Source organism: Cnephaeus nilssonii, assembly GCF_951640355.1.
Source record: "Cnephaeus nilssonii genome assembly, chromosome: 7".
Classification (NCBI taxonomy): Eukaryota; Metazoa; Chordata; class Mammalia; order Chiroptera; family Vespertilionidae; genus Cnephaeus; species Cnephaeus nilssonii.
The window spans coordinates 59878547-59902357 of NC_137078.1; the positions used below are offsets into that span (position 1 = coordinate 59878547).

The 23811-nt window shown below is 40.1% G+C and overlaps 1 protein-coding gene across 1 annotated transcript in view; it reads left to right on the top strand.

The window, feature by feature from the left end:
* DOCK7 (dedicator of cytokinesis 7) overlaps positions 1-23811 on the top strand; it is a 184322-nt gene that overhangs the window by 7290 nt on the left and 153221 nt on the right. Inside the window, exon 2 of the mRNA XM_079777830.1 lies at positions 21114-21219. Coding sequence (XP_079633956.1) covers positions 21114-21219 — 106 coding nt within the window. The remainder of the gene's footprint in view (positions 1-21113; positions 21220-23811) is intronic.

Consider the following 23811-nt stretch of genomic DNA (forward strand, 5'->3'; position numbering starts at 1 on the left):
GGCCTTTTTAGCTGCCAACCAATCATTCCTTTTTCTTTTCTAGTCATATTTCTCACTTGTTTGTGGTATAGTCGAGACTACTTCCTGCTTGTTCTCAATCAATCCTTGGTCCATATGGCTGTACTTACCATGGTACCTTATATGTACTTGAATTATAGAACTCTTGAAGATTAGGAACCTTAGACTTTTTTTCTTTTCTTCATCACTGATTTCAGAAACTACTGCTTGTTTTTTAATTTTTTCTCATGCTTCCACCCTCCTCTCTTTCTCCTATTTTACACTGGTTTTCAGAGCTCTCTGATGGCTGGTCTGGGTCTTTTTATCTCCAGTGCTTAGCCCAGAGTCTGTGTAAACTGGACACATAAGAAGTGTTTGAATGAATGCCACCCTGACACCGTGGAGCATCTTTCATTACCTCACTTCTAGATGACCACAAACCAGTGTAATTGATCCCTGGCTCTCCCTCTTCTAATTCAAATTTGTTGCAAATGAATTCTCCCTAAAACACATGGCATTCTTTTGTTTAAGAATATATAATGGTGCCCTGGTCAGTATAGTTCAGTTGGTTGGAGCCTTATCCAATATACCAAAAAGTTATGGGTTCAATTTCCAGTCAGTGCACATAACTGGGTTGTGGGTTCAATCCCTGGTCGGGGCACGTGCAGGAGGCAACCAATCTATGTCTCTCTCTCTCTCTCTTTCTCTCTCTCTCTCTCTCTCTCTCCCCTCTCCCTTTCCCTCCCTCCCTCCGTCCCTCCCTCTTTCCCCCCTTCCCCTCTCTTAAAACAAAACAAAACATTGAACATGTCCTCAGATGAGGATTTAAAAAAAATATATATAGTGGCTTCTTACTGTGTTAAATCCAAACTTTTGCTTTCATTTTAATGTCATCTGTAATCTTGTCCATCTCTTTTTTATTTATTCTCTAGCTTGAATTTTGGACCAGTCAATCTGGGGTTTTCACTGTACACCCACAAATGCTCTGCTCATTTGCATCTCTATAACTCTTCTGTTTTTTTCTTTTTGGTATATCCTTCTCCTTCTTTTCTGAATCCTACCTTTTTCTTCAGACTATTCTAATCCAATACCCTTACTTTTGGGATAACCATTTCCTTTCTTTTCTTGTCTTTATTTTTTACCACATATTAATACATCTCTAAGCAACATGATTTTTTTCTGTTTTTTTTTTCCATTCATTTGAATCTAATCATACTGTATGTTTGTATGCTTTATTTTCTTCTTCTTTTGCTCAAAATTATATCTGTAATTGATATTCATAATGTTAGGAGTAATTGAAGTTTATTCGTTTTCATTGCTTAATATTATTTCATTGTATAAATACCACAATTTTCCATTTCACAGTCAATGGAGAGTTGGGTTGTTTCCAGTTTTTGACTATTAGAAGCAATGATCCTATTAATATTCCTATACATTTATTCTGATACACGTGTGCTTGAGTTTCTCTATGGTATACCCAGGTATGGAAATTGCTGGGTCTTAGATATTTTATTGCTTGTCATAGCAGTTTTATTTCTCAGCAAGTTTATTAGGTAATGCCAAACTCTTTTCTAAGATAGTTGTAGAAATTTACACTCCCACAACAATGTTCTTTATATAATTACATCATTTGGTATTGCAAACTTGTTTGTTTTTGCCAATCGGTGGATGGGTGATGCTATCTTATTATAAAAGTTTTAGTTTGTATTTACTGATGAGATTGTGCTGTTTTATATGCTTATTGACCATTTGAATACTCTTTTGTAAATTGCTTATTTAAATCTTTTGCCATTCTTTCTCTTTGATTTTTCGCTTTGGGTTCTGTCTTTTTCTTACTGATTTGTGTGAGTACTTTATATACATTTAGTGTATTAGTCATTGATTATATGTGTTGCAAATATCTTCCTACTCAGTTTTTAATCCTCTTTATGGAGTTTTTTTCCCCTCAAAATGGAGTGCTCAGTTTTAATGCAATTTATCAGGCTTTTTTTTTTTTTTTTTTGACGGTTAGTACTTTTGAGGTCTTGTTTAAGAAACACTTTATTGCCCTGAGGTCATTAAGATTTCCACCTGTATTATCATAAACTTGTAGTTGACTCCTTTGTATTTAGGTGTATATTCTACTTGGGCTTGATATGTATATGGTATGAAATTTTAATTTTACTCAGAGTGGATTATTTTTTCTCCCTTGATCTGACCTTCCACCTCTGTAATAGATTGTGTGGTTTTTTTCTGGCTCTCTATTTTGTTTGATAGGTCTGGTTATACATTTTTTCACCAATTATAAATGCTCTTAATTCTAATAAGTCTTAGAATTTGGTAGAGTAACTCCTCCCACCTTATTAAAGTATGAGTAGAGTAACTCCTCCCACCTTTTTAAAGTATGCTGCTCTGAGCTCTTTGAATTTCCATGTATATTTTAGAAAACCTCCAAATCTTATTAGAATTTGATTGGGATTTCATTGAATTTATATATCAGTTTGGGAACAGTGACATCCTTATTGAGTTTCCAATTTATGATTATGGTGTACTCTCCATTTATTTATTTATTTTTAAAAAATATTTTTATTGGTTTCAGAGAGGAAGGGAAAGGGAGAGAGAGATAGAAACATTAATGATGACAGAGAATCACTGATTGGCTGCCTCCTACACTCCCTAAACTAGGGATCGATCCCACAACCCAGGTATATGCCCTGACTGGGAATCAAACCTCCTGGTCTCTTGGTTCATAGGTTGATGCTCAACCACTGAGCCACACTGGCTGGGCTACTCTCCATTTATTTAGTTCTTTATATTGCACAATGAAATTTTATAATTTTCTCTGCAAGGTTCTTACATATCTTTTATTAGATTTACTAGAGGCCTGGTGCACGACATTCGTGCACTCAGTGAGGGGGGACGATCCCTCAGCCCGGCCTGCGCCCTCTTGCAGTCCAGGAGGCCTCAAGGGAGCTGCTGCGGATGTGGGAGAGGCTCCTTCTACCTCCGCTGTGCTGTGAGCCTGGCTTCTGGCTGAATGGTGCCCCCCCCCCCCCCCCCCCCCCCCCGTGGGAGTGCACTGACCACCAGGGGACAGCTCCTGCATTGAGCGTCTGCCCCCTGGTGGTCAGTGCACGTCATAGTGACCAGTCATTCCACTGTTCGGTCGAGTTGCATATTAGCCTTTTATTATATAGGATTCCTAGGTATATAGGATTTTGTATCCAGCTATATAACTTGCTAAACTCTTGTTAATTCTAAAAATGTATCTGTGGACTCACATGTATTATGAATAACCATATCATCTAGAAGTCATCTAGAAATCATGAATTTTTGTTCCTTCCTTTCCAAACCTTATAACTGATTTATTTTTTGTCTTTATTACTGTGCAAATTATTATATTTCTGTTCAACTTTGTATTAATATTGAGAATCCTCATTTTGTTTATGATCTCAATGCCCGATGATTGCTGTACTATTGGTCTGGGTTCCCTAGAAATGGGGACTGAGAAGGATTAAGAGTTGAGACTTTATCTGGGAGGCATAATTCCAGGGCATCAAAAGAGAAAATGAAAATGAGGCAGAAAAGGAAGAGAAACAATATAAGGTGATAACTTATCTCATTGGCCACTGCTCCCCAAAGAGCTGGGAAGAGATTGTTGACAGGTGTGCTTGCTTGGCCACACAGGATATCTTTTTATGGAGGAGCAGTTCCTCAGATCAGTAGATGGGAGTCTGGAAGAAGAAGAAATTAATCGCCCTGCTTTTCTCCTGCATCGTGTTTTCCGTTGGTCAATTCTATCGCCTCAGAGAGATAACTCCCCTTCTCTTCTGGGTTGCATCATTTGGACCCCTTTGGCAACCATTCTAGATGTTTCACTACTTTTTAAAAATATATATATTTTTATTGATTTCAAAGAGGAAGGGAGAGGGAGATAGAAACATCAATGATGAGAGAGAATCACTGATTGGCTGCCTCCTGCATGCCCCACTCTGGGGATCGAGCCCACAACCCAGGCATGTGCCCTAACCAGGAATTGAACTGTGACCTCCTGGTTCATAGATCCCCGCTCAACCACTGAGCCACACCAGCTAGGTTGTCTCACAACTTTTTCAGTGACTTTTTATAAAGGAGACTTTTTGGTTGCAAGTGACAGAAACTCAAATCAGATTAATTTGCACACAAAAAAGTGTTGAGTTAATAACTGAGTACATCTGGTCCAGAGATACATATGATGTCGGCAGACCTCCTATCCTCATGTCTTATATAGAGTTTCCGCTGAGTTACAATGTGGGTTCGTAGCCTCAGGCTCAAATCCTGCCAGTTTAGTTCTGGCACAAAAGATCCAGCAACAATTATTGGTCTGGCTTGGGTCACATGTTCTTCTTTGAACCAATTACTATGTATATAAGGGTCTTTGGCAAGTACTGGGTCACATGTCCTTCTCTATGGCTTGAAGGAGGATGTGATGGTGTCAGCCCCACCCAATCTCAAGGAATGAGTTTCTTTCAAAAAAGAAGGGGGTTCTGACCAAAAGAAGTAGGGCAAGAGTGTGGTCACACCAAAACAACTCATGGTCTTTATAATTAGTCATTTTAAGTGGTACAACATCACTATAATTATTTAAATATATAGCTGTATAGTCAGCTTTGCCACCTATTAAAATTTAAATGTAGGTTGTGAAATAGCCTACCTAATAATAGACAATTATGCAAATTGACCGTACCTTCGCTATGCCCGCGATTGGCCGGGGGGGCGGGACTCGGGGTGGCCGGGGTGGCCGATTGGGCCGGCGGGACACTGAGCTCGCATTGCCAGCGGCGGCTCGAGCTCAGCATTTGCACCTTGGCTGTGCTGCGGAACAGAAGGGGCCTCTGGGGCAGCAAGCTCACGTCCCACCGCGGACCATCAAAAGCGGGGGAGCTGGGTGCCTGAGCGGACAGGCACCCAGCTCCCCCGCGATCGAAAGCAAAAGCGTGGGAGCTGGGTGCCTGTCCGCTCAGGCACCAGGCCTTTCAGAAGCCTTCGCCGCGCTGGAGGCTTCTGAAAGGCCTGGTGCACCAGCGGACAGGCACCCAGCTCCCCCACGATTGAAAGCAAAAGCTTGGGAGCTGGGTGCCTGTCCACTCAGGCACCAGGCCTTTCAGAAGCCTCCACTGCGCTGGAGGCTTCTGAAAAGCCTGGTGCACCAGCGATCAAAAGCAAAAGCGTGGGAGCTGGGTGCCTGTCCGCTCAGGCACCAGGCCTTTCAGAAGCCTTCGCCGTGCCGGAGGCTTCTGAAAGGCCTGGTGCACCAGCAGACAGGCACCCAGCTCCCCCGCGATCGAAAGCAAAAGCTTGGGAGCTGGGTGCCTGTCCACTCAGGCACCAGGCCTTTCAGAAGCCTCCGCCGTGCTGGAGGCTTCTGAAAGGCCTGGTGCACCAGCGGTCAAAAGCAAAAGTGTGGGAGCTGGGTGCCTGTCCGCTCAGGCACCAGGCCTTTCAGAAGCCTTCACCGCGCCGGAGGCTTCTGAAAGGCCTGGTGCACCAGCGGACAGATACCCAGTTCCCCTGCGATCAAAAGCAAAAGCGTGGGAGCTGGGTGTCTGTCCGCTCAGGCACCAGGCCTTTCAGAAGCCTCCGCCGCGCCGGAGGCTTCTGAAAGGCCTGGTGCACCAGCGGACAGATACCCAGTTCCCCTGCGATCGAAAGCAAAAGCGGGGGAGCTGGGTGTCTGTCCGCTCAGGCACCAGGCCTTTCAGAAGCCTCTGCCGCGCCGGAGGCTTCTGAAAGGCCTGGTGCACCAGCGGACAGGCACCCAGATCCCCCGTGATCGAAAGCGAAAGCGTGTAGGGGACCCTACACGTGCATGATTCAATCATACACTGGGCCTCTAGTCCTATATAAACAGCCTAATATGCTAAGTGTCCGGTCTTCCAGTCGTCCATTCAACCAATCAAAATGCAATATGCTAATGATATGCTAAGGCTGTTCAATCGCTCCCTATGATGTGCACTGATGACCAGGGGGCAAACAGTTGACCGGTCGACCAGTCGCTGTGACATGCACTGACTACCAGGGGGGCACATGCTCAATGCAGGAGCTGCCCCCTGGTGATCAGTGCACTCCCACAGGGGAGCGCCACTCAGCCAGAAGCCCGGCTCACAGCTGGTGAGCGCAGTGGCGGTGGCTGGAGCCTGTCCCACCTCCACGGCAGCGCTAAGCCGTCAGTCGGACATCCCCTGAGGGCTTCTAGACTGCGAGAGGGTGTAGACCGGGCTGAGGGACACCCCCTCCCCCCAAGTGCATGAATTTCATGCACCAGGCCTTTAGTGAAAATATAAAGGAAACCAGTGTGACCTGATGCCAGCTGTGCACCTGGTACTTTTAGTTCTGAACTTTATGCTATCTAGAGCCCTCCCAAGGAGTTGTGCTTGTTTTTTTGCTTTCCCATGCTTCTTTCTGCATCTACATTTCTGTGTATCTTGAGGTGTTTCTTATTTGTCCTGTGACGCCCGAAAATTGAACTTCTTAACTCATATCAGCCATTTAATGCTTTTCATAAACTTGGATAGAGATGCAGGGCTGTGGTAAGGTGTCTCATGATGCAAAACTTTCTTAGAGACTCCACTTCAGCTCCTCTTTTTCCTAATGTTATCATTCTTACTCTAACTAATAAACAGCTTCTTCCCCTTATCTTCACAGAGTAGTTCCAACCGTACTCAAGCTCTTATTTAAAAAAATAACTTCATTGAAGTATAATTTACATACCATAAGATTAATTCAAGTGTATATTCAATGATTTTTAGTAAATTTATAGAGTTGTGAAACCATTACCCACAATCCAGTTTTAGTGCATTTTGATCACCCCCCAAAATCCCTGTGACAGTTTATAGTCACTCTCTATTCCTACCCCAAGCTCCGGGCAACCACTTAATATATTTTCTGTCTCTTCTCTCTAGATTTGCCTTTTCTGAACATTTCAAATTAAACAGAGTCATACAATATGTGGTCTTTTGTGTCTGGCTTCTTTAAAAAATTTTTTTTAAAGTTTTAGTTACATTCAGTGCTATTTTGTACTAGTTTCCTGTGTGCAATAAAGTGATAAGATAATCAAGTACTTTACAAAGTGTTCCCTCTGATATTTCCAGTACCCACCTGGTACTATACCTAGTTATTACCATATTGACTACTAGAGGCCTGATGCATGAAATTCATGCAAGGGGCTCAGCCCTCGCAACCGCGGCGTCGGCTCTCACAGCCCCGGCTTTGTCCAGAAGGTCATCAGGAAGGACATCCGGAAGGTTGTTCGGCTGTCCAGTCTAATTAGCATATAATGCTTTTATTATTATAGATATTTCCTATGCTGTGCTTTACATCCCTCTTGCTTCTTTTTTTAAAAATTTATTTATTGATTTTGCTGTTGTTGTTTATCCTCACCCAAGGATATTTTTTTCATTGATTTTTAGGGAGAGTGGAAGAGAGGGAAAGACAGAGGGAAACATTAATGTGAGAGAAACATATTGATTGGTTGCCTCCTGCACGAGCCCTGACCCGGGCCCAGGCTGGGGAGGAGCTTGCAACCAAGGTACATGCCTTTGACCTGAATCAAATCCGGGACCCTTGGTCTGCAGGCCAATGCTCTATCCACTGAGCCAAACCAGCTTGGGCCCTCTGGCTTCTTTTACTTAGCATGATGTTTTTGTGATTCACCCATGTTGTAGCATGTATCAGTACTTCATGCCTTTTTATAACTGAATTAGAGGCCCGGTGGACAAATTGGGTTCAGTTGTTGCAACACTCTATTGAAAAGACTATATTTGTTTCATTTAATTGCCTCGGCACATTTGTCAAAAATCTGTTGACCATAATGCAAGAGTTTATTTCTTGACATTCAGTTCTGTTTCATTGATCTGTATGGCTATCCTTAGACCAGTACCACATTGTTTTGATTAATTACTGCTACTCTATAGTAGGTTTTGAAATCTGGAAGTGTAAGTTGTCCAAGTTTTTTCAAAATTGTTTTGTCTATTCTGGATTTTTTTGCATTTCTATAAACATTTGAGGATCAATATCAAATATAAATTTTGTTAATTTCTGCCAAAATCCTTTTGGGATTTTGATAGTGATTATGTTGAATCAGTAGATTAGTTTGGGGAGAATTGCCATGTGAACAGGATATTTTTTTTCTTTATTTTTATTGTTGATACTATTACAGATGTCACCATTTTCTCCTCCTTTGACCCCCCCCCCCCTCCACCTTGTCCCGATCCCCCTTCCCTCTGGCCATTTGAACAATATTGAGTCTTCAAATCTAAGAACACAGACTGTCTCTTCATTTAATAGATCTTATTTGATTTCTCTCAGCAAAGTTTTAAGTTTTCATTGTGTAAGTCTTGTACTACTTTAAATCTATTTCTAAGTATTTTATTGTTTTTGAGGTTATCATGAATGGAATTACAAAATTATTTTTGGTTTGTTCATTGCTAGTGTATAGAAATGCAATTGATTTTTGAATATTGAACTGGTATCCTCTGACCTTGCTGAATTCATTGGTTCTGTTAGCTTTTTTGTGTGTGGATTTCTTAAGATTTTCCATATACAGGACCCTGTTATCTGTGAATAAACATAATTTTATTTCTTCCTTTACAATCTAAATGCCTTTATTTCTCTTTCCTCCTTCCCTCCCTCTCTTCCTTCCATTTCTCCTTGCACTGGCTAGAACCTGCAGTACAGTGTTGAAAAGAAGTGGTGAGAGCAGACACTCTTGCTTTCTTCCCTTTCTCAGAAGCAAGCATTTAGACCAAGGGTCCTCATACTTTTTAAACAGGGGGCCAGTTCACTGTCCCTCAGACGGTTGGAGGGCCGGACTATAGTTTAAAAAAAACTATGAACAAATTCCTATGCACACTGCACATATCTTAATTTGAAGTAAAAAACCAAAACGGCAAAAACACCCGCATGTGGCCCGCGGGCCGTAGTTTGAGGATGCCTGATTTAGACTTAGAGCATTAAGCATGCTGTTACATGTAGACCGATGCTGTAGAAAAGGGAAGGAAGGGACAGAGAATTGAGAAGTATTTAAGAATTAAAATGAACAGGACTTAGCAATTAATTGTATATAGTTTACACCAGGATATAATTTATACATTTGTAAGAAGATTCTGGCTTTATTTTTATGAAGGAGGGTGGAATTGAAATAAATTTATCTCCTTTTGGGAAGATTGACTTTCTAGTAGAGGTGTTTCTCCCCCCCCCCACCCCCATCCCCGTCTCCCCTCCCACTAGTTTTCTTTTTAGTTGTTAATTTCAGATGTGTTAATTTTTCTAAGTGCTAAATTTTTAAATATAGTTATAATTTAATATGTTCCATGATTTTAGGGAGCAATATTATCCTCATGTTTTAGGTGAAGAAATTGTGTTATATTGAAATGCTATAGATCAGAGTGATGGAGACATCCAAGTCTCTTTAATACAATGCTTTCTAAATCTTTGACTTAAATGTTATCCCAAAATAGTGTCAGATGGGATGCATGAGTCATCTGACTTTTTAAAAAATTCTCCACAAAAAGAAGCTATATCTTACATGTTAAAGCCTATTATATAGAAGGACTATTTCTCTTCTTTGGTTTCATAAACCAACCTATATGTTTTCATTTTTTTGGCCTTTAGTGGTTACTGGTGTACTCTGAATCTAAATTCCTAAGGAATTTAACACAGGCTAATTTATAAGTGGCACAGAGGCAGTGCCTCAGATGGGAATTTCATTTAGCCATCCGTGAAAGGTAGGAAGCAGATCATAACAGTGGCGGTAGTCATTAAAGTGTTCCTATTTATATGGTAGTATATAAAACTAGACATTTTCCCTGGGTATATTTAACTGACCTCATAGCTAGGTTTTGAAGAATAGAGAAATTATTGGTATTAACTATAGCTAGAATAATTTACCTTTGGAAACTTGTTTCCATAAAAAGAGGCCTGAGGAGCTTTAAGGATCTGAATTCAAACCCTGGCTCTACCTTTCAAAATAAGCTTGAGAAAGTTACTTTAATTTTATCTCAATATCTGTTTTTTTCTGATTATAATAATACATAGTACTGCAGAAAAAAGGCACAAAAGAGACAGTAAAAATTACTCATAATTTTTGATTCACACCAAAATCTGCCCTAATGAAATTTACATTCCAGTGACGGTCTTTGCAAAAACTAGAAATAGCCTAAATGTCTACCAATAGAGACTGGCTAAATATGTTCCAGTTTATGTATGTCATGGACTCTATTACAGATAAAAAGAAGGAGAGCAGTGGTTAAGCTCACATCTTGGTGTTACTCATTATTGCCTGTATGAACTTGACCTCTTGAAAGTTAAATATCCTGATATAGTGCCTACCAGATAGGGTTGTTCTGAAGATTAAATGAATGAGGTGTAACAAATGTAACATTTTGCTCATTGTCAGGTAGATTGTATGTGCTTGATACATATTGCTAGAGTATTATTTTTTATGTGCTGATATGTATCAAGAAAATGTTATTGTATGATATTATTATGTATATATATATATGTATATATATTGATAAATACACATCTTTTCTTGAAGGATACCTAAGAAAATATTAAGTGGTTACATTTGGGGAATAAGGCTGGGGATTGGAAGTGGTAGAGAGATATACCTTTTTCTTTTACCTCTTTGTGAAGTTTGAATTTTTTAAAATATATTTGATTGATTTTTTACAGAGAGGAAGGGAGAGGGATAGAGAGTTAGAAACATCAGTGAGAGAGAAACATTGATCAGCTGCCTCCTGCACACCTCCTACTGGAGATGTGCCTACAACCAAGGTACATGCCCTTGGCCAGAATCGAACCTGGGACCTATCAGTCCGCAGGCCAACGCTCTATCCACTGAGCCAAACCGGTTAGGGCTGAAGTTTGAATTTTTTAATGTCATGCACATATTTGTTGTATTTATTTTTTAAATGTCTTCTTTTATCAAGTTGTTTTCTTTGTCTTCTCTCTATATTGAAAAATCTATTCTGCTTCTCATAGTAATTTTATTTGCATAATCATAAAGCTTGAAAGTAGTTCTGGAACCAGCCCTTTGCAGAGATGGTAAAGATATATTAGAGACTACTTTGAGATATGTAAACATGTTATATATCTTGTTAAAAAATAAGAGTTTCAGTAGTAACTTTTTTACCTTACCAGTTAACATATGGGATAATAATGGTGTCAATTATGCTTTTAAAGAAAGGTTATATATTTAGAAATCTGTGGATTCATATTTCCCCCCACCAGCAAATATTTACCTATTTGATAGAAATAGATTAAAAAGCATATGTTCTTGTCCCTTCTCAATAAATTAGAAACAACTATACTTATAGGTTAGTTTACTCTAAAAAGCATTTGGAAAGTTCATATATGATGTAATCTCTAAATTAATTCTTATTATCTACCTTCTTTTCTCTCTTTCCACTCTTAAAGTATACTAGTATCTATCTCTCTCTCCCCACCCCCTCCTCCCCCTCTCCCTCCAAGAAGCTCACATCACTCATTCCATTCTAGTATTCTCATTGAACTGCTTTTTTTTTGGGAGGAGCTGTGAGTTTCTCTTTATTCTCATTTTCCACTGTAGCTTTGTAATCCTTTTTAAAGCACCCTGCTAAAGGGTATAAGAATAAATAATGTGAAGATCTACCTTTTAATTGCTTAGTTCTTGCAAGGAGATTGGTAAATAGATTTCAAAAACAATTTGATAGATGCCATGATTAAGGTATTGTTCAGTTATCACAATGAAGTAGAAAAGAGCCATCAGACAGAGTTAAAGAATATAGAGGGTGGGGCAAAAGTATGTTTATAGTTGTGAGTTTGTTCTTGTATTATTATTAATTATTTAATACAATAAAAAGACAATAATAATTATTAATTATTTGCATATGAACAACTAATTGTTAACCTACTTTTGCCCCACTCTGTACACTTTCTTTAATGGCAGACATTAACCTGCTTTGGGACATTTATACAAAATAAGAGACAGCAAAGCGTACTCCAATCAAAAGTGAAGTTTTCCTTTTCTTTCTTTTTTTTTGTTTTGTTAATCCTCACCTGAGGATATTTTCCCATTGATTTTTAGGGAGATTGGAAGAGAGAGGGAAAGACAGAGAGAAACATTGATGTGAGAGAAACACATTGATTGGTTGCCTCCTGCCGAGCTGGGGAGGAGCCTGTAAACAAGGTACATGCTGCCCTTGTCCAGAATTGAACCCAGGACCCTTTGGTCCGCAGGCCGACGCTCTATCACTGAGCCAAACCAGCTAGGGTGAAAGTGAAGTTTTTCTTATTCCTCCAGATTCCTCAAGAAGGTTGCAAAGGTGCCCCTAAAGAGTGAGAGTGTACCAGGCCTGAGAAACCAAATTCTATTTATTTATTTATTTATTTTTAATTTAATCTTTATTGTTCAGATTATTACAATTGTTCCTCTTTTTTCCCCCATAGCTCCCCTCCTCCCGGTTCCCACCCCCCCTCTGCCCTTAACCCCCCCCCACTGTCCTCATCCATAGGTGTACAATTTTTGTCCAGTCTCTTCCCGTACCCCCCACACCCCTTTCCCCCAGAGAATTGTCAGTCCACTCCCTTTCTATGCCCCTGATTCTATTATATTCTCCAGTTTATTCTGTTCATCAGATTTTTTTTATTCACTTGATTTTTAGATTCACTTGTTGATAGATATGTATTTGTTGTTCATAATTTTTATCTTTACCTTTTTCTTCTTCTTCTTCCTCTTCTTAAAGAATACCTCTCAGCATTTCATATAATACTGGTTTGGTGGTGATGAACTCCTTTAGCTTTTTCTTATCTATGAAGCTCTTTATCTGACCTTCAATTCTAAATGATAGCTTTGTTGGGTAGAGTAATCTTGGTTGTAGGTTCTTGCTGTTCATCACTTAGAATATTTCTTGCCACTCCTGTCTGGCCTGCATAGTTTCTGTTGAGAAATCAGCTGGAAATCCTATAGTGCTCCCTTGTAGGTAATTAACTGTTTTTCTCTTGCTGCTTTTAATATTCTCTCTTTTTTTTTGCTCTTGGCATTTTAATTATGATGTGTCTTGGTGTGGTCCTCTTTGGATTCCTTTTGTTTGGGGTTCTGTGCGCTTCCTGGACTTGTAATTCTATTTCTTTCACCAGGTGGGGGAAGTTTTCGGTCATTATTTCTTCAAATAGGTTTTCAGTATCTTGCTCTCTCTCTTCTTCTGGCACCCCCATAATTCGGATGTTGGTATGCTTGAAGTTGTCCCAGAGGCTCCTTACACTATCTTCATATTTTTAGATTCTTTTTTCTTTTTGCTTTTCTGGTTGGGTGTTTTTTGCTTCTTTGTATTTCAAATCTTTGACTTGATTCTTGCATTCCTCTAGTCTGCTGTTAGATCTCTATAATATTTTTTATTTCAATCAGTGTATGCTTAATTTCTAGTTGGTCCTTTTTCATATCCTCAAGGGTCTCGCTAAATTTATCGGCCTTTTCTAGGAAATTCTTGAAAAACCTTATAACCGTGGTTTTGAACTCTATATCCAGTCATTTGCTTTCCTCCATTTCTTTCATTTGTGATCTGTTTCTTTTTCTCCGCATTTTTGCTGCTTACCTAAGTTGATAGAGTGGCTTTGTGTGCTAGGTGTCCTATAGGGCCCAGTGGCTCAGCCTCCCAGTTACCTGAGGTGGACACTCTTGGTGCACCCCTTTGTGGGCAGTGCGCACAGTCTTGTAGTTAAGCCTTGATTATTGTTGGTATCACTGGGAGGAATTGACCTCCAGGCCAATTGGCTGTGAGGATCAGCTGTGTCTACGCTAGGAGAACTTCTGTGCTGGAGACACCCTAATGAGACAAGACTATCAAAAGCCTCTGTGCTCAGCTTGGATGGGGCAGAGTCTCAGGGTGGAGCAGACAACATTGGTTTCCCGTCAGCCCTGCCCTAATAGGCCCCTGTGTCTCAGTGTCCTGTGGTAATCGCTGCAAGCACCTCTGAGAGAAAGCCGCCCTCTAGTTCCACCCGCTGCCAGACAGTCCAGTTTCTCCCCGAATGAGTCTGGGTCCCCAGAGTCTTGCCTGGAACTGGAGTTCAGTGCTGTTGGGAGCTTTTGTCTCCTTCCCACTTAAGAAAGCCAGCCGCGCACTCAGTTGTCAGCCCTCTCCATGCACATGTCTCAGTACCTCTGCCTCCTGCAGCTCCTCTGAGACTCAGTGTGCTTTTCTCTTTCCTTCTAGTTGTAGAATTTCCACTCAGCCAGCCTTCCTGTGGTTCTGGATGATGTCCGTCTTGTCTTTTAGCTGTAGTTTTGAAATTGTTGTGCGAGGCAGCAGTTTAGGTGTTTACCTATGCCGCCATCTTGGTTTCTCCGAGAAGCCAAATTCTTGATACTTAACTGTACCTTTTTCTTTTCCACCAAATTTTATAGTTGAGGGTTGCATCGCCACTATTTAAGAAAAACCGACTTTGCAATTTATGTCCTTCTTTTAAAGAGAATGTTTACAAACCAGGCTTTCCTGCTGTTGAAATCAAATTCTGTCAGCAAGGCCAGATTCTTCTTATGCTACAGTGAAAAGCAGTCTGGCTAGTCTGCTGCCTGTCTGAACTAGCCTCCTAGGAACTCCATTTCTTTGAACGTATATGGATAAACACAGAGTGCTTGGAAAGCCCAACGGAGTGTCTTACCTAAGTGAAATAGAATAGAAATAATCAGGCAGGGCTTTATGGGGGCCATGATATACTGATTGAAGGGTATTTGCCCATCTGTAACTCATATTTAATTTGCTAGTTTTCCTCATTAAGCCAGAGTAATAATAACTAAAGAGTCCTAAGCTAAATCATTTGTATCTCTAAAATATAAGGACATTTTCTTGCACACTTAATACTGTTTTCACACATTAAAAATAAACAAACCAATAATTCTTAATTATGTAATACCTTGCTTCTCTGTGTTCAAATATCTCATTAACCCCAGAAATGGTTTTTATAGCTGCTTTCTTCACACCAGTATCCAAGAGCCATTTATTCCCTTCCTCCCTCCCTCCCTCCCTCCCTCCCTCCCTCCCTCCCTCCCTCCCTCCTTACCTCCTCCCTCCGTCCCCTCCCTGCTCCTCCCTCACTTTGATAGTCACAGCACTGGGACATCATCAGCTGTTTTTGTCCTTTTTCTTTTGGAGATTTTTAGTTAGCCCTTTTTTGCCTTGCCTTTGATATACTTTCTTACCTGGTATATTCTGTGGTATATTCTCTTCCCCTTCTCTTTCTCCCTGACTTCTATCTTAGATATAAACAGTGCCAGTTCCAAGAGGTCTTGTTCTTTTATTTGACATGTTACATTGCAGCTATTTTCTGTGACATTAAAGAAATGGCTCAACTAAATGCTTTTATTTTAGTCTAAACTCTCCTTATTCACTTTACTCAGGCTGACTGGAGATGAGAGAGACCCAGATTAGCTTATTATCCTTGGGTCATTCTGGAAGTCATGGTTGGATGGTGCATCTGAAAATGAGAGGAGGTTAGAGGAAAGATTAAATGCAACATTACTTTGCTGCAGAATGTGCATCCTTTGTTGGTTATTTCCAACATCCTATGGTGGAGAGAGTTGATAAGGAGACCAATAGGTCAAATATTGGATCATGTTCTTTTAGGAGGGGAAGAAGATATTCTCTTATAATTTAGGAGCATAAGTAATTAGGGGATTTCTGACCTACTCTTCTTCTCACTTTGCAGTTGATGTTAATAGCTTATTAGGACTTAAAAAGAACTTCCTTATTACCTTACTATATGTGTTATCACTAAGTGTAGCAAAAATTGTCAGAAAAAGTAATCTATGATAAAGTATTTTAACTGTTTTCAAGAACTGTATTCATCACATTTCTTGTCTTGCATTCTCTGGACCAGTATCTCTGGATACTGTTTTTATCTCTTAACCATATTATGGTCCAGAGAATGCAAGACAAAAAATGTGATGAATACAGTTCTTGATAACAGTTAAATGTGATGAATACTGTTTTTTATTTGGGAAAAATTCCTTGTTACTATTCAATGAAATCTTTTTATACAGAGATCTCATTATAAATACATCCGTTGTCTGGGTTGCAGATATTGCTGTTATAGCTCAGTTTGGAACTGGTTCTTATTTTCAATTATTGTCAGTTTTCTTTTTTGGGAAAATTATGTCATACAGAAATAAGACAAATATTTGTAAAATGGGGATTATTTTTTGTATGTCTGCTATTAAAAGATTCTCTTTCTGAAATACTCATTTTCGTTATTTCAAGTTTCACTTCTCAACATGAAATCAGGGTATGTCTTCCAATTAATTCATGGTGTGATGGTTAATTGGCAAGAATTTTCTTTCTTAGATATACATGAAGTAATGGCACTACTTAACCCATTAGTGACATCATTAATTTGATGAAATAGCATTTACACGTTAGATTATTCATGGTGTAGGCCCAGAAACAGTGAGGTAAGGGCTGAGGTTGGTATAGTGAGTTGAGTAACACTGAAGAAGATAGACATAGAATATTGGTTCTTTGTCTCTTTTTGAAGGTTTCTTCATACTACTATTCTCATCTTGACAAAAGAATTAGGAGATTGTAAGGCCTTTAAACGAAACTTCATAAACACTCCAAACATTTAGTTTCATTAAAAGGGCAAAGGGGAGTCCTGAATTAAAATGAATGTTCTTATCTTTTCATATCCAGAAGTGTACAGAATTTGCGCTTGGCCCTCTCCTCAATCTGTATTATCCTTCTTAAAGACTTCATTCCTTCTCTAGTTTTCATTTCTAACCTTTAATTGTTGTCTTCATGTTCTTTTCTTCCTCCTGTGTCTGTTCTGAGTTGGCCTTGTTTGCTTATTTACTTATTTTGTTTAATTGAGTTTTGGGGGGAGCAGTTTTAGATTTACAGAAAATTGAGGAGAAAATATAGAGTTCCCATGTAGTTCTCATATAGAAACTTCCCTACCAAGTTTCTTCTATTATTAACTTCTTGCATTTGTGGTACATTTATCATAATTGATGAGCCAAAATTGATACATTATTATTAAGCCCATAGATTACATTTTGTTTATTCTTTGTGTTATACATTCTATAGGTGTTGACATGTACTAGTATAATGACATTAACTATCATTATAGTATCATACAGAATAGTTTCACTACCCTAAAAATCCCCTGTGCACTACTTATTCATCCCTTCCTTTTCTGACCCCCTGCACTCCCTGGCAATCACTAACCTTTTTATTGTTACCATAGTTTTGCCTTTTCTATAATATCGTATAGTTGAAATCATATGTAGCCTTTTCAGATTGGCTTCTTTCACTTAGCAGTATTCTTTTAAGCTTCTTTTATATCTTTTTTATAGCTTGATAGCACATTTTTTTTAATATTGCTGAATGGTATTCAATTGTATGGGCTATATTATAGTTTATCTATCTATTGAAGGACATCTTCGTCATTTCCAAGTTTTGGCAAGTATGAATAATGAATTAGCCTTTTATAAAACACAAATGTGATCTAAAGTACCTTAAGTTACCCATAGAAAAAAGAGTTGAGGCAGTTCAGTATCTTGAGCCTTAAAGAATGATAGCTCTTCTACATTATATCAAAAATTTCTGTTATGAGTAGTTGGCTTATAACAATGTTCAATATGTGTGCGGAATGATTGAATATATAAAAAAGCAAGGAGATATGAAAGAGGAGAAGATTATATAAAAAATCTGGATAATATTTAGAAAATGAGATGTTTAGAAATTTAGCTGGAAATTTGAATGGGGACCAAGATGTTCAGGGCTCTGAGCTTCAAAACCCTTCAGAACAAAAGTATCATCAAGCTGGTCCAGAAACCAGGTCATGAAGCCTGTTTTACTTTATGTGCTATGGAAATGATAGGAAGAAAGTAGGGTTTATTTTTTGAGAAAGAGTGAAAGAACAGAAGGCAAGTTTTATAAAATAGAGAATTGGCCAGTTGATTGACATCAGGAAAATAATTGCATAAAATCTGTGGGTAGTGGTCTTTATTTTGTATTGCTGAGCTATATTTTCTACTTAATAAAAATATTACTAATGTGAGGAAGTTGTTTAGTTACTGGATTTAGGATTCGCTGAATATTTTGGTTTATAGCTTTTTTGGAATCTAAGGAATATAGATGTGAGCTATAAAGTCACTTGAATATCTAAAATATTTTGTTTTAGAAATGCTAACTAGTATGCCCCCAAGCGTCAATAACTAGCTTGAATTTGTGGAACTTCTAAATTCTAATCCTGATTCCAAATAAAGACTTACCTGTCAGGTTATGTTATGGTAATACCTTAGTGGTTTACTTCATTGTCAATAAATAATACTATATTTTTCATAGGGCTGAACATACAACTGTTTTGAGTACCATTTGTTAAATATTTTAGGGAAAACAAAATAAATGAAACCACTGCCTCTGTTTATGTAGACTGTACATGAAACATGGAAAAAATAAGTAGGAGGAAAACGCAATTTAGGTTATGATACATGCTCTAAGGCTTTTAAAGAAGGGTGATATTATTTTTAGTTATAGTGAGTCAAGAAGTTTGTTGTATGGATATCTTGGCATTTGAGTTTCAACTTTAAAACTAATTAAGGGTAAAATTGAATTTGTGGATACAGGAGAGAAACAGCGTTCTAGGAAACAATTTAAGTTCAATGACAAGAATTTGGGAAAGGTGCTTAGGATCAGAGTATGGAAAGCCATTAATATGAAAGTATAATGACATTTTTTTAGTAGTTAAGAAAAACAGGGAATAGCTTTCTGGAGCATGAATGAGGAGCTAGTAATATTAGAAAGGAAAAAGAGGGTGTTTTTTTTTTTTCTTTCTAATTCATATCATATGTTAATTTGTTAAAATATTTTAGAATTAATTTTATATCCTTAAAATATATACACTTTAATGTATGCATATATTTATAGCTTCTAGCTCTATCGTAAGCCAAAGTATATTCCCTGATATGCCATGTATGAAAAAAGCCTTATGTAAGTTATCTGTCAGTCTTATATCCTACATCAGCATTATAAAGATGTTCTTCTATAATTGTAAGCAGTATTAACTGATCCTATCTAATAAAAGGGTAATATGAAAATTGACCGTCACTCCAACACACAAGATGGCCACCCCCATGTGGACACAAGATGGCTGCCACAAGATGGCCATCAGGGGAGAGCAGTTGTGGGTGATCAGGCCAGCAGGGGAGGGCAGTTGGGAGGGACCAGGCCTGCAAGGGAAGGCAGTTGGGGGTACCAGGCCTGCGGGGGAGGGCAGTTAGGGGCGACCAGGTTGACAAGGGAGGGCAATTAGTGGTGACTGGGCCAGCAGGGGAGGGCAGTTGGGGAAAACCAGACCTATAGGGGAGGACAGTTGGGGGCAACCAGGCTGGCAGGGGAAGGCAGTTAGGGGTGACCAGGCCAACAGGGGATGGCAGTTAGGGGCAATCAGGCCGACAGGAGAGCAATTAGGCGTCGATCAGGCTGGCAGGGGAGTGGTTAGGGGGTGATCAGGCTGGCAGGCAGAAGCGGTTAGGGGCAATCAGGCAGGCAGGGAGGCGAGCGGTTGGGAGCCAGCAGTCCTGGATTGTGAGAGGAATGTCTGACTGGGCATACACGGGCAGTCGGGCATCCCTTGAGGGGTCCCAGATTGGAGACAGTGCAGGCTAGGCTGAGGGACACCACCACCACCACCACCACCACCACCACCACCACCACCACACCTCCCCCCCACCCGTGCATGAATTTCGTACACCGGGCCTCTAGTATCTTATAAATTTATAGTCTTAATTTTAAGACTATATTACTCTTTTATTAGATAGGACTAGAGGCCCGGTGAATGAAATTTGTGCATGGGGAGGAGGTGTCCCTCAGCCCAGCCTGTACCCTCTCCAATCTCGGACATCCCTCTCACAATCCAGGACTGCTGGCTCCCAATCGCTTGCCTGTCTGCCTTCCTGATTGCCCCTAACCGCTTCTGCCTGCCAGCCTGATCACCCCCTAACCACTCTCCTGCCAGCCTGATTGATGCCTAACTGCTCCCCTGCCAGCCTGATTGCCCCTAACTGCCCTCCCCTGCAGGCCTTGTCACCCCTAACTGCCCTCCCCTGCACGCCTGGTCACCCCTAACTGCCCTCCCCTGCAGGCCTGGTCCCCCGCAACTGCTCTCCCCTGCAGGCCTGATCTCCCACAACTGCCCTCCCTTGTAGGCCTGGTCCCTCCCAACTGCCCTCCCCTGTTGGCCATCTTGTGGCAGCCATCTTGTGTCCACATGCAGGCAGCCATCTTTGACCACATAGGGGCAGCCATCTTGTGCGGTTGGAATGGTGGTCAATTTGCATATTTCTTATTAGCTAGGATAGAGGCCTGGGGCACGGGTGGGGGCCAGCTGGTTTGCCCTGAAGGGTTTCCTGGATAAGGGTGGGGGTTCCCTTGGGGCGTGGGGCGGCCTGGGCGAGGGGCCTGTGGTGGTTTGCAGGCTGGCCACGCCCCCCGGCGACCCAAGCAGAGGCCCTGGTATCTGGGATTTATTTATCTTCTATAATTGAAACTTTGTAGCCTTGAGCGGAGCCAAGCCTCCTGCTTTCTCCGTGGCCACAGCCATTTTTGTTGAGATTTATCTATCTTCTATAATTGAAACTTTGTAGCCTTGAGCGGAGGGCAAGGCAGGTCAGGGCTGCTGAAGCTTGGCTTCCTCCATTGCCGGGGGCAACTCAAGCCTCCTGCTCTCTCCAGCTCTGTGGCTGCTGCCATTTTTGTTGGGATTTATTTGTCTTTTATAATTGAAACTTTGTAGCTTTGAGTGGAGGCCTGGGTCGGCCAGGGTGTGCAGAAAGCTTGGCTTCCTCCATTGCCGAGGAAACCCAAGCCTCCTGCTTGCTCTGTGGCCGCAGCCATCTTGGTTGGGTTAATTTGCATACTTGCTCCTGATTGGCTGGTGGGCGTGGCTTTGGGGTGTAGCAGAGTGATGGTTAATTTGCATATTACTCTTTTATTAGATAGAATTGACATGCTGAGGTTTTGTTGTTCTTCAAATGAATCTTTAGTATACTTACCTTTCTCCCATTTTAAACCTAGTTTGTTTTCTTTTTAAAAATAATGTATTTGCTTTCTTTGTTATAGAACTGTGGCTGCTGAAGTTAGGAAGCAGATCTCTGGGCAATACAGTGGTTCTCCTCAACTGCTTAAAAACCTCAACATTGTTGGCAATATATCCCATCATACCACAGTAAGTAGCATATTTAAAATATGGATATGGTATGTTACTGACTAGGACATGAAAAAATAGTGGAAAGATAGGAGCCAGTAGATTGGATAGCATCACTAGTTTCATAACCTTATTTATTGTTTCCTCACTCTTTCCTGAAATTTGAGTTGGGGGAGAGTATTAGGAGGTATTATAGAAGTGTTGATTTCCTAGTCAATTCTGAAACTACATTCAGGATTTAATCAATTCTGAAATTTTAACTTTGTTTTTATGACATTGACTTGTTGAGGAAATTGGGTTAGTTGTCTTATAGTATATCTTGCCTTTTGGATTTTATGTTTGCTTCCTTGTAGACTTATTTCTCTATCTCTTGTATTTCCTGTAACTGATTAGATTCTGGTGAAGCTTTTTTGCAATTTCTTCCTTGTAGACTTGTTTTTCTACTTCTGTATTTCCTGTAACTGATTAGATTCTGGCTCAACTTTTTTTAAACAGCTTTATTGAAATTTAATTTACATACCATACAGTTCATCCATTTAATGTACAATTCAATGGATTTAACATATTCATAGATATGTGCAACCATTGCTACAGTCAAGTTAGAATATTTTCATCACCTAAAAAAAAAAAAAAAACTCTTTAGCTATCACCCTTTTACCCCCTTTCCTTCATGCCCAAACAACCACTAGTTAAATGCCAGAAGTTTTTTTTTTTTTTTTAATATTTTTATTGATTTCAGAGAGGAAGGGTGAGGGAGAGAGAGATAGAAACATCAATGATGAGAGATAATCATTGACCAGCTGCCTCCTGCACGTCCCCACTGGGGATCGAGCCCGCAACCCAGGCATGTGCTCTTGACTGGAGTCAAACCTGGGACCCTTCAGTCCGCAGGCAGATGCTCTATCCATTGAGCCAAACCAGCCAGGGCTAAATGCCAGAAGTTTTGATGGCACGCTGCAAAGGATTGAAAGAGATCTTTACTCTAAGTATGTCAGCCAAAATAAAAATAAAACAAAAATAAAAGAAACATGTCAGCCAAAATTCCAATGCAATGATTGCTGAAGTTAGACAAGTTCTCACATTGCCTGTGAGAAATTCTGTAGTGCTTCCTTATTCTTTTTGTCACCCTTTAACCCTGCTTACTGACCCATCATTCACTCTCTCTTATAAAATCATGTTGCAATCTCCTTCTTTTTGTCAGTGAATACAGGATCTTTCTTTGGAGTCTTGTAAAATAATTTATAGTTGTAAGGAGCTCATCACTACATCCCAAGACTAACCCAGGCTGCTGTCTCCCCATGGGCATCAGAGGGAATGGAGACGGTTGTAGCAAAAATAAATTTGTTTCCTTGATCTAGCTAACATTACACCTAGAAAGCCACTGACCTTCTCTATGAATTATAGAAACAAGATCAATTATCCTCTATATGATTTAATGTTTTTAAGAGAGTGTCATAGCTTCCTATGACACTTACCCTAATACTTACTCTGTTTTTAAAATTGATTTTAGAGAGGCGGGGAGAGGGAGAGAAAGATAGAAACATCAATGATGAGAGAGAATCATTGATTGGCTGCCTCCTGCACATCTCCTACTGGGGATCGAGCCCGCAACCTGGGCATGTACCCTTGGCCGGAATCGAACCCTGGACCCTTCAGTCCGCAGGCCAACGCTCTATTCACTGAGCCAAATTGGCTAGGGCCTAACACTTACTCTTGATATGGTTGGTATTTTGAGGAAAAGTTAATTTTGAATTAGACATGTGTAAGGTCCCCCAACTTTTGTCATTATTTTCATTGATTATTCATTTGTGATACTTTAAATCTTAAAAATTATACTGCCCCCAAAATAATACCTGGGTGGAGAAGCATTGACTTCAGTTTTTACAAAATGTTCATTAAAATTTTTTTATATAACTATCTGGTGTTAAAATATACATAACATAAAATTTACCAATTCATTTCTAAATGTATAATTCATTGGTATTAAGTATATTCACAGTGTTGTGCAACTATTACCACTAGCTATTTCCAGAAATTTTTTATGCCAAAATGAAACTGTATACCCATTAAACAATAATTCCCTATTCTCTCTCCTCTCAATCCTTGGTAACCTCTATTTTCTGTCACTGAATCTGTCTATTCCATGTACCTCATATAAGTGGAATTGTACAATGTTTGTCTTTTGTATCTGGCTTATTTCATTCAGCATAATGTCTTCAAAGCTCATCCATGTCGTATCATCCTATATAATAAAAGTGTAATATGCTAAGTATCCGACCAATCTCAACCAGTTGCTATGGCGTGTACTGACCACCAGGGGGAAGACGCTCTGACCAGTAGGTTAGCTTGCTGCTGGGGTCTGGCTGATCGGGACTGGGCGAGAGGGCCAGACATGCCCTGGAGCCCTCCTGCAGTCCCTCCCCGGCCAGCTGGCCAACCTCCCGAGGTCCCTCCCTGGCCCCAATCCCCAGCCAGGCCGAGGGACCCCACCCATGCACGAATTCGTGCACCGGGCCTCTAGTGTGTGATAATTTCAAAGGCTGAATAATATTTCATTTTGTGTGTAAACCACATTTTGTTTGTCCATTCATCTGTTGATAGACATTGAGTTGT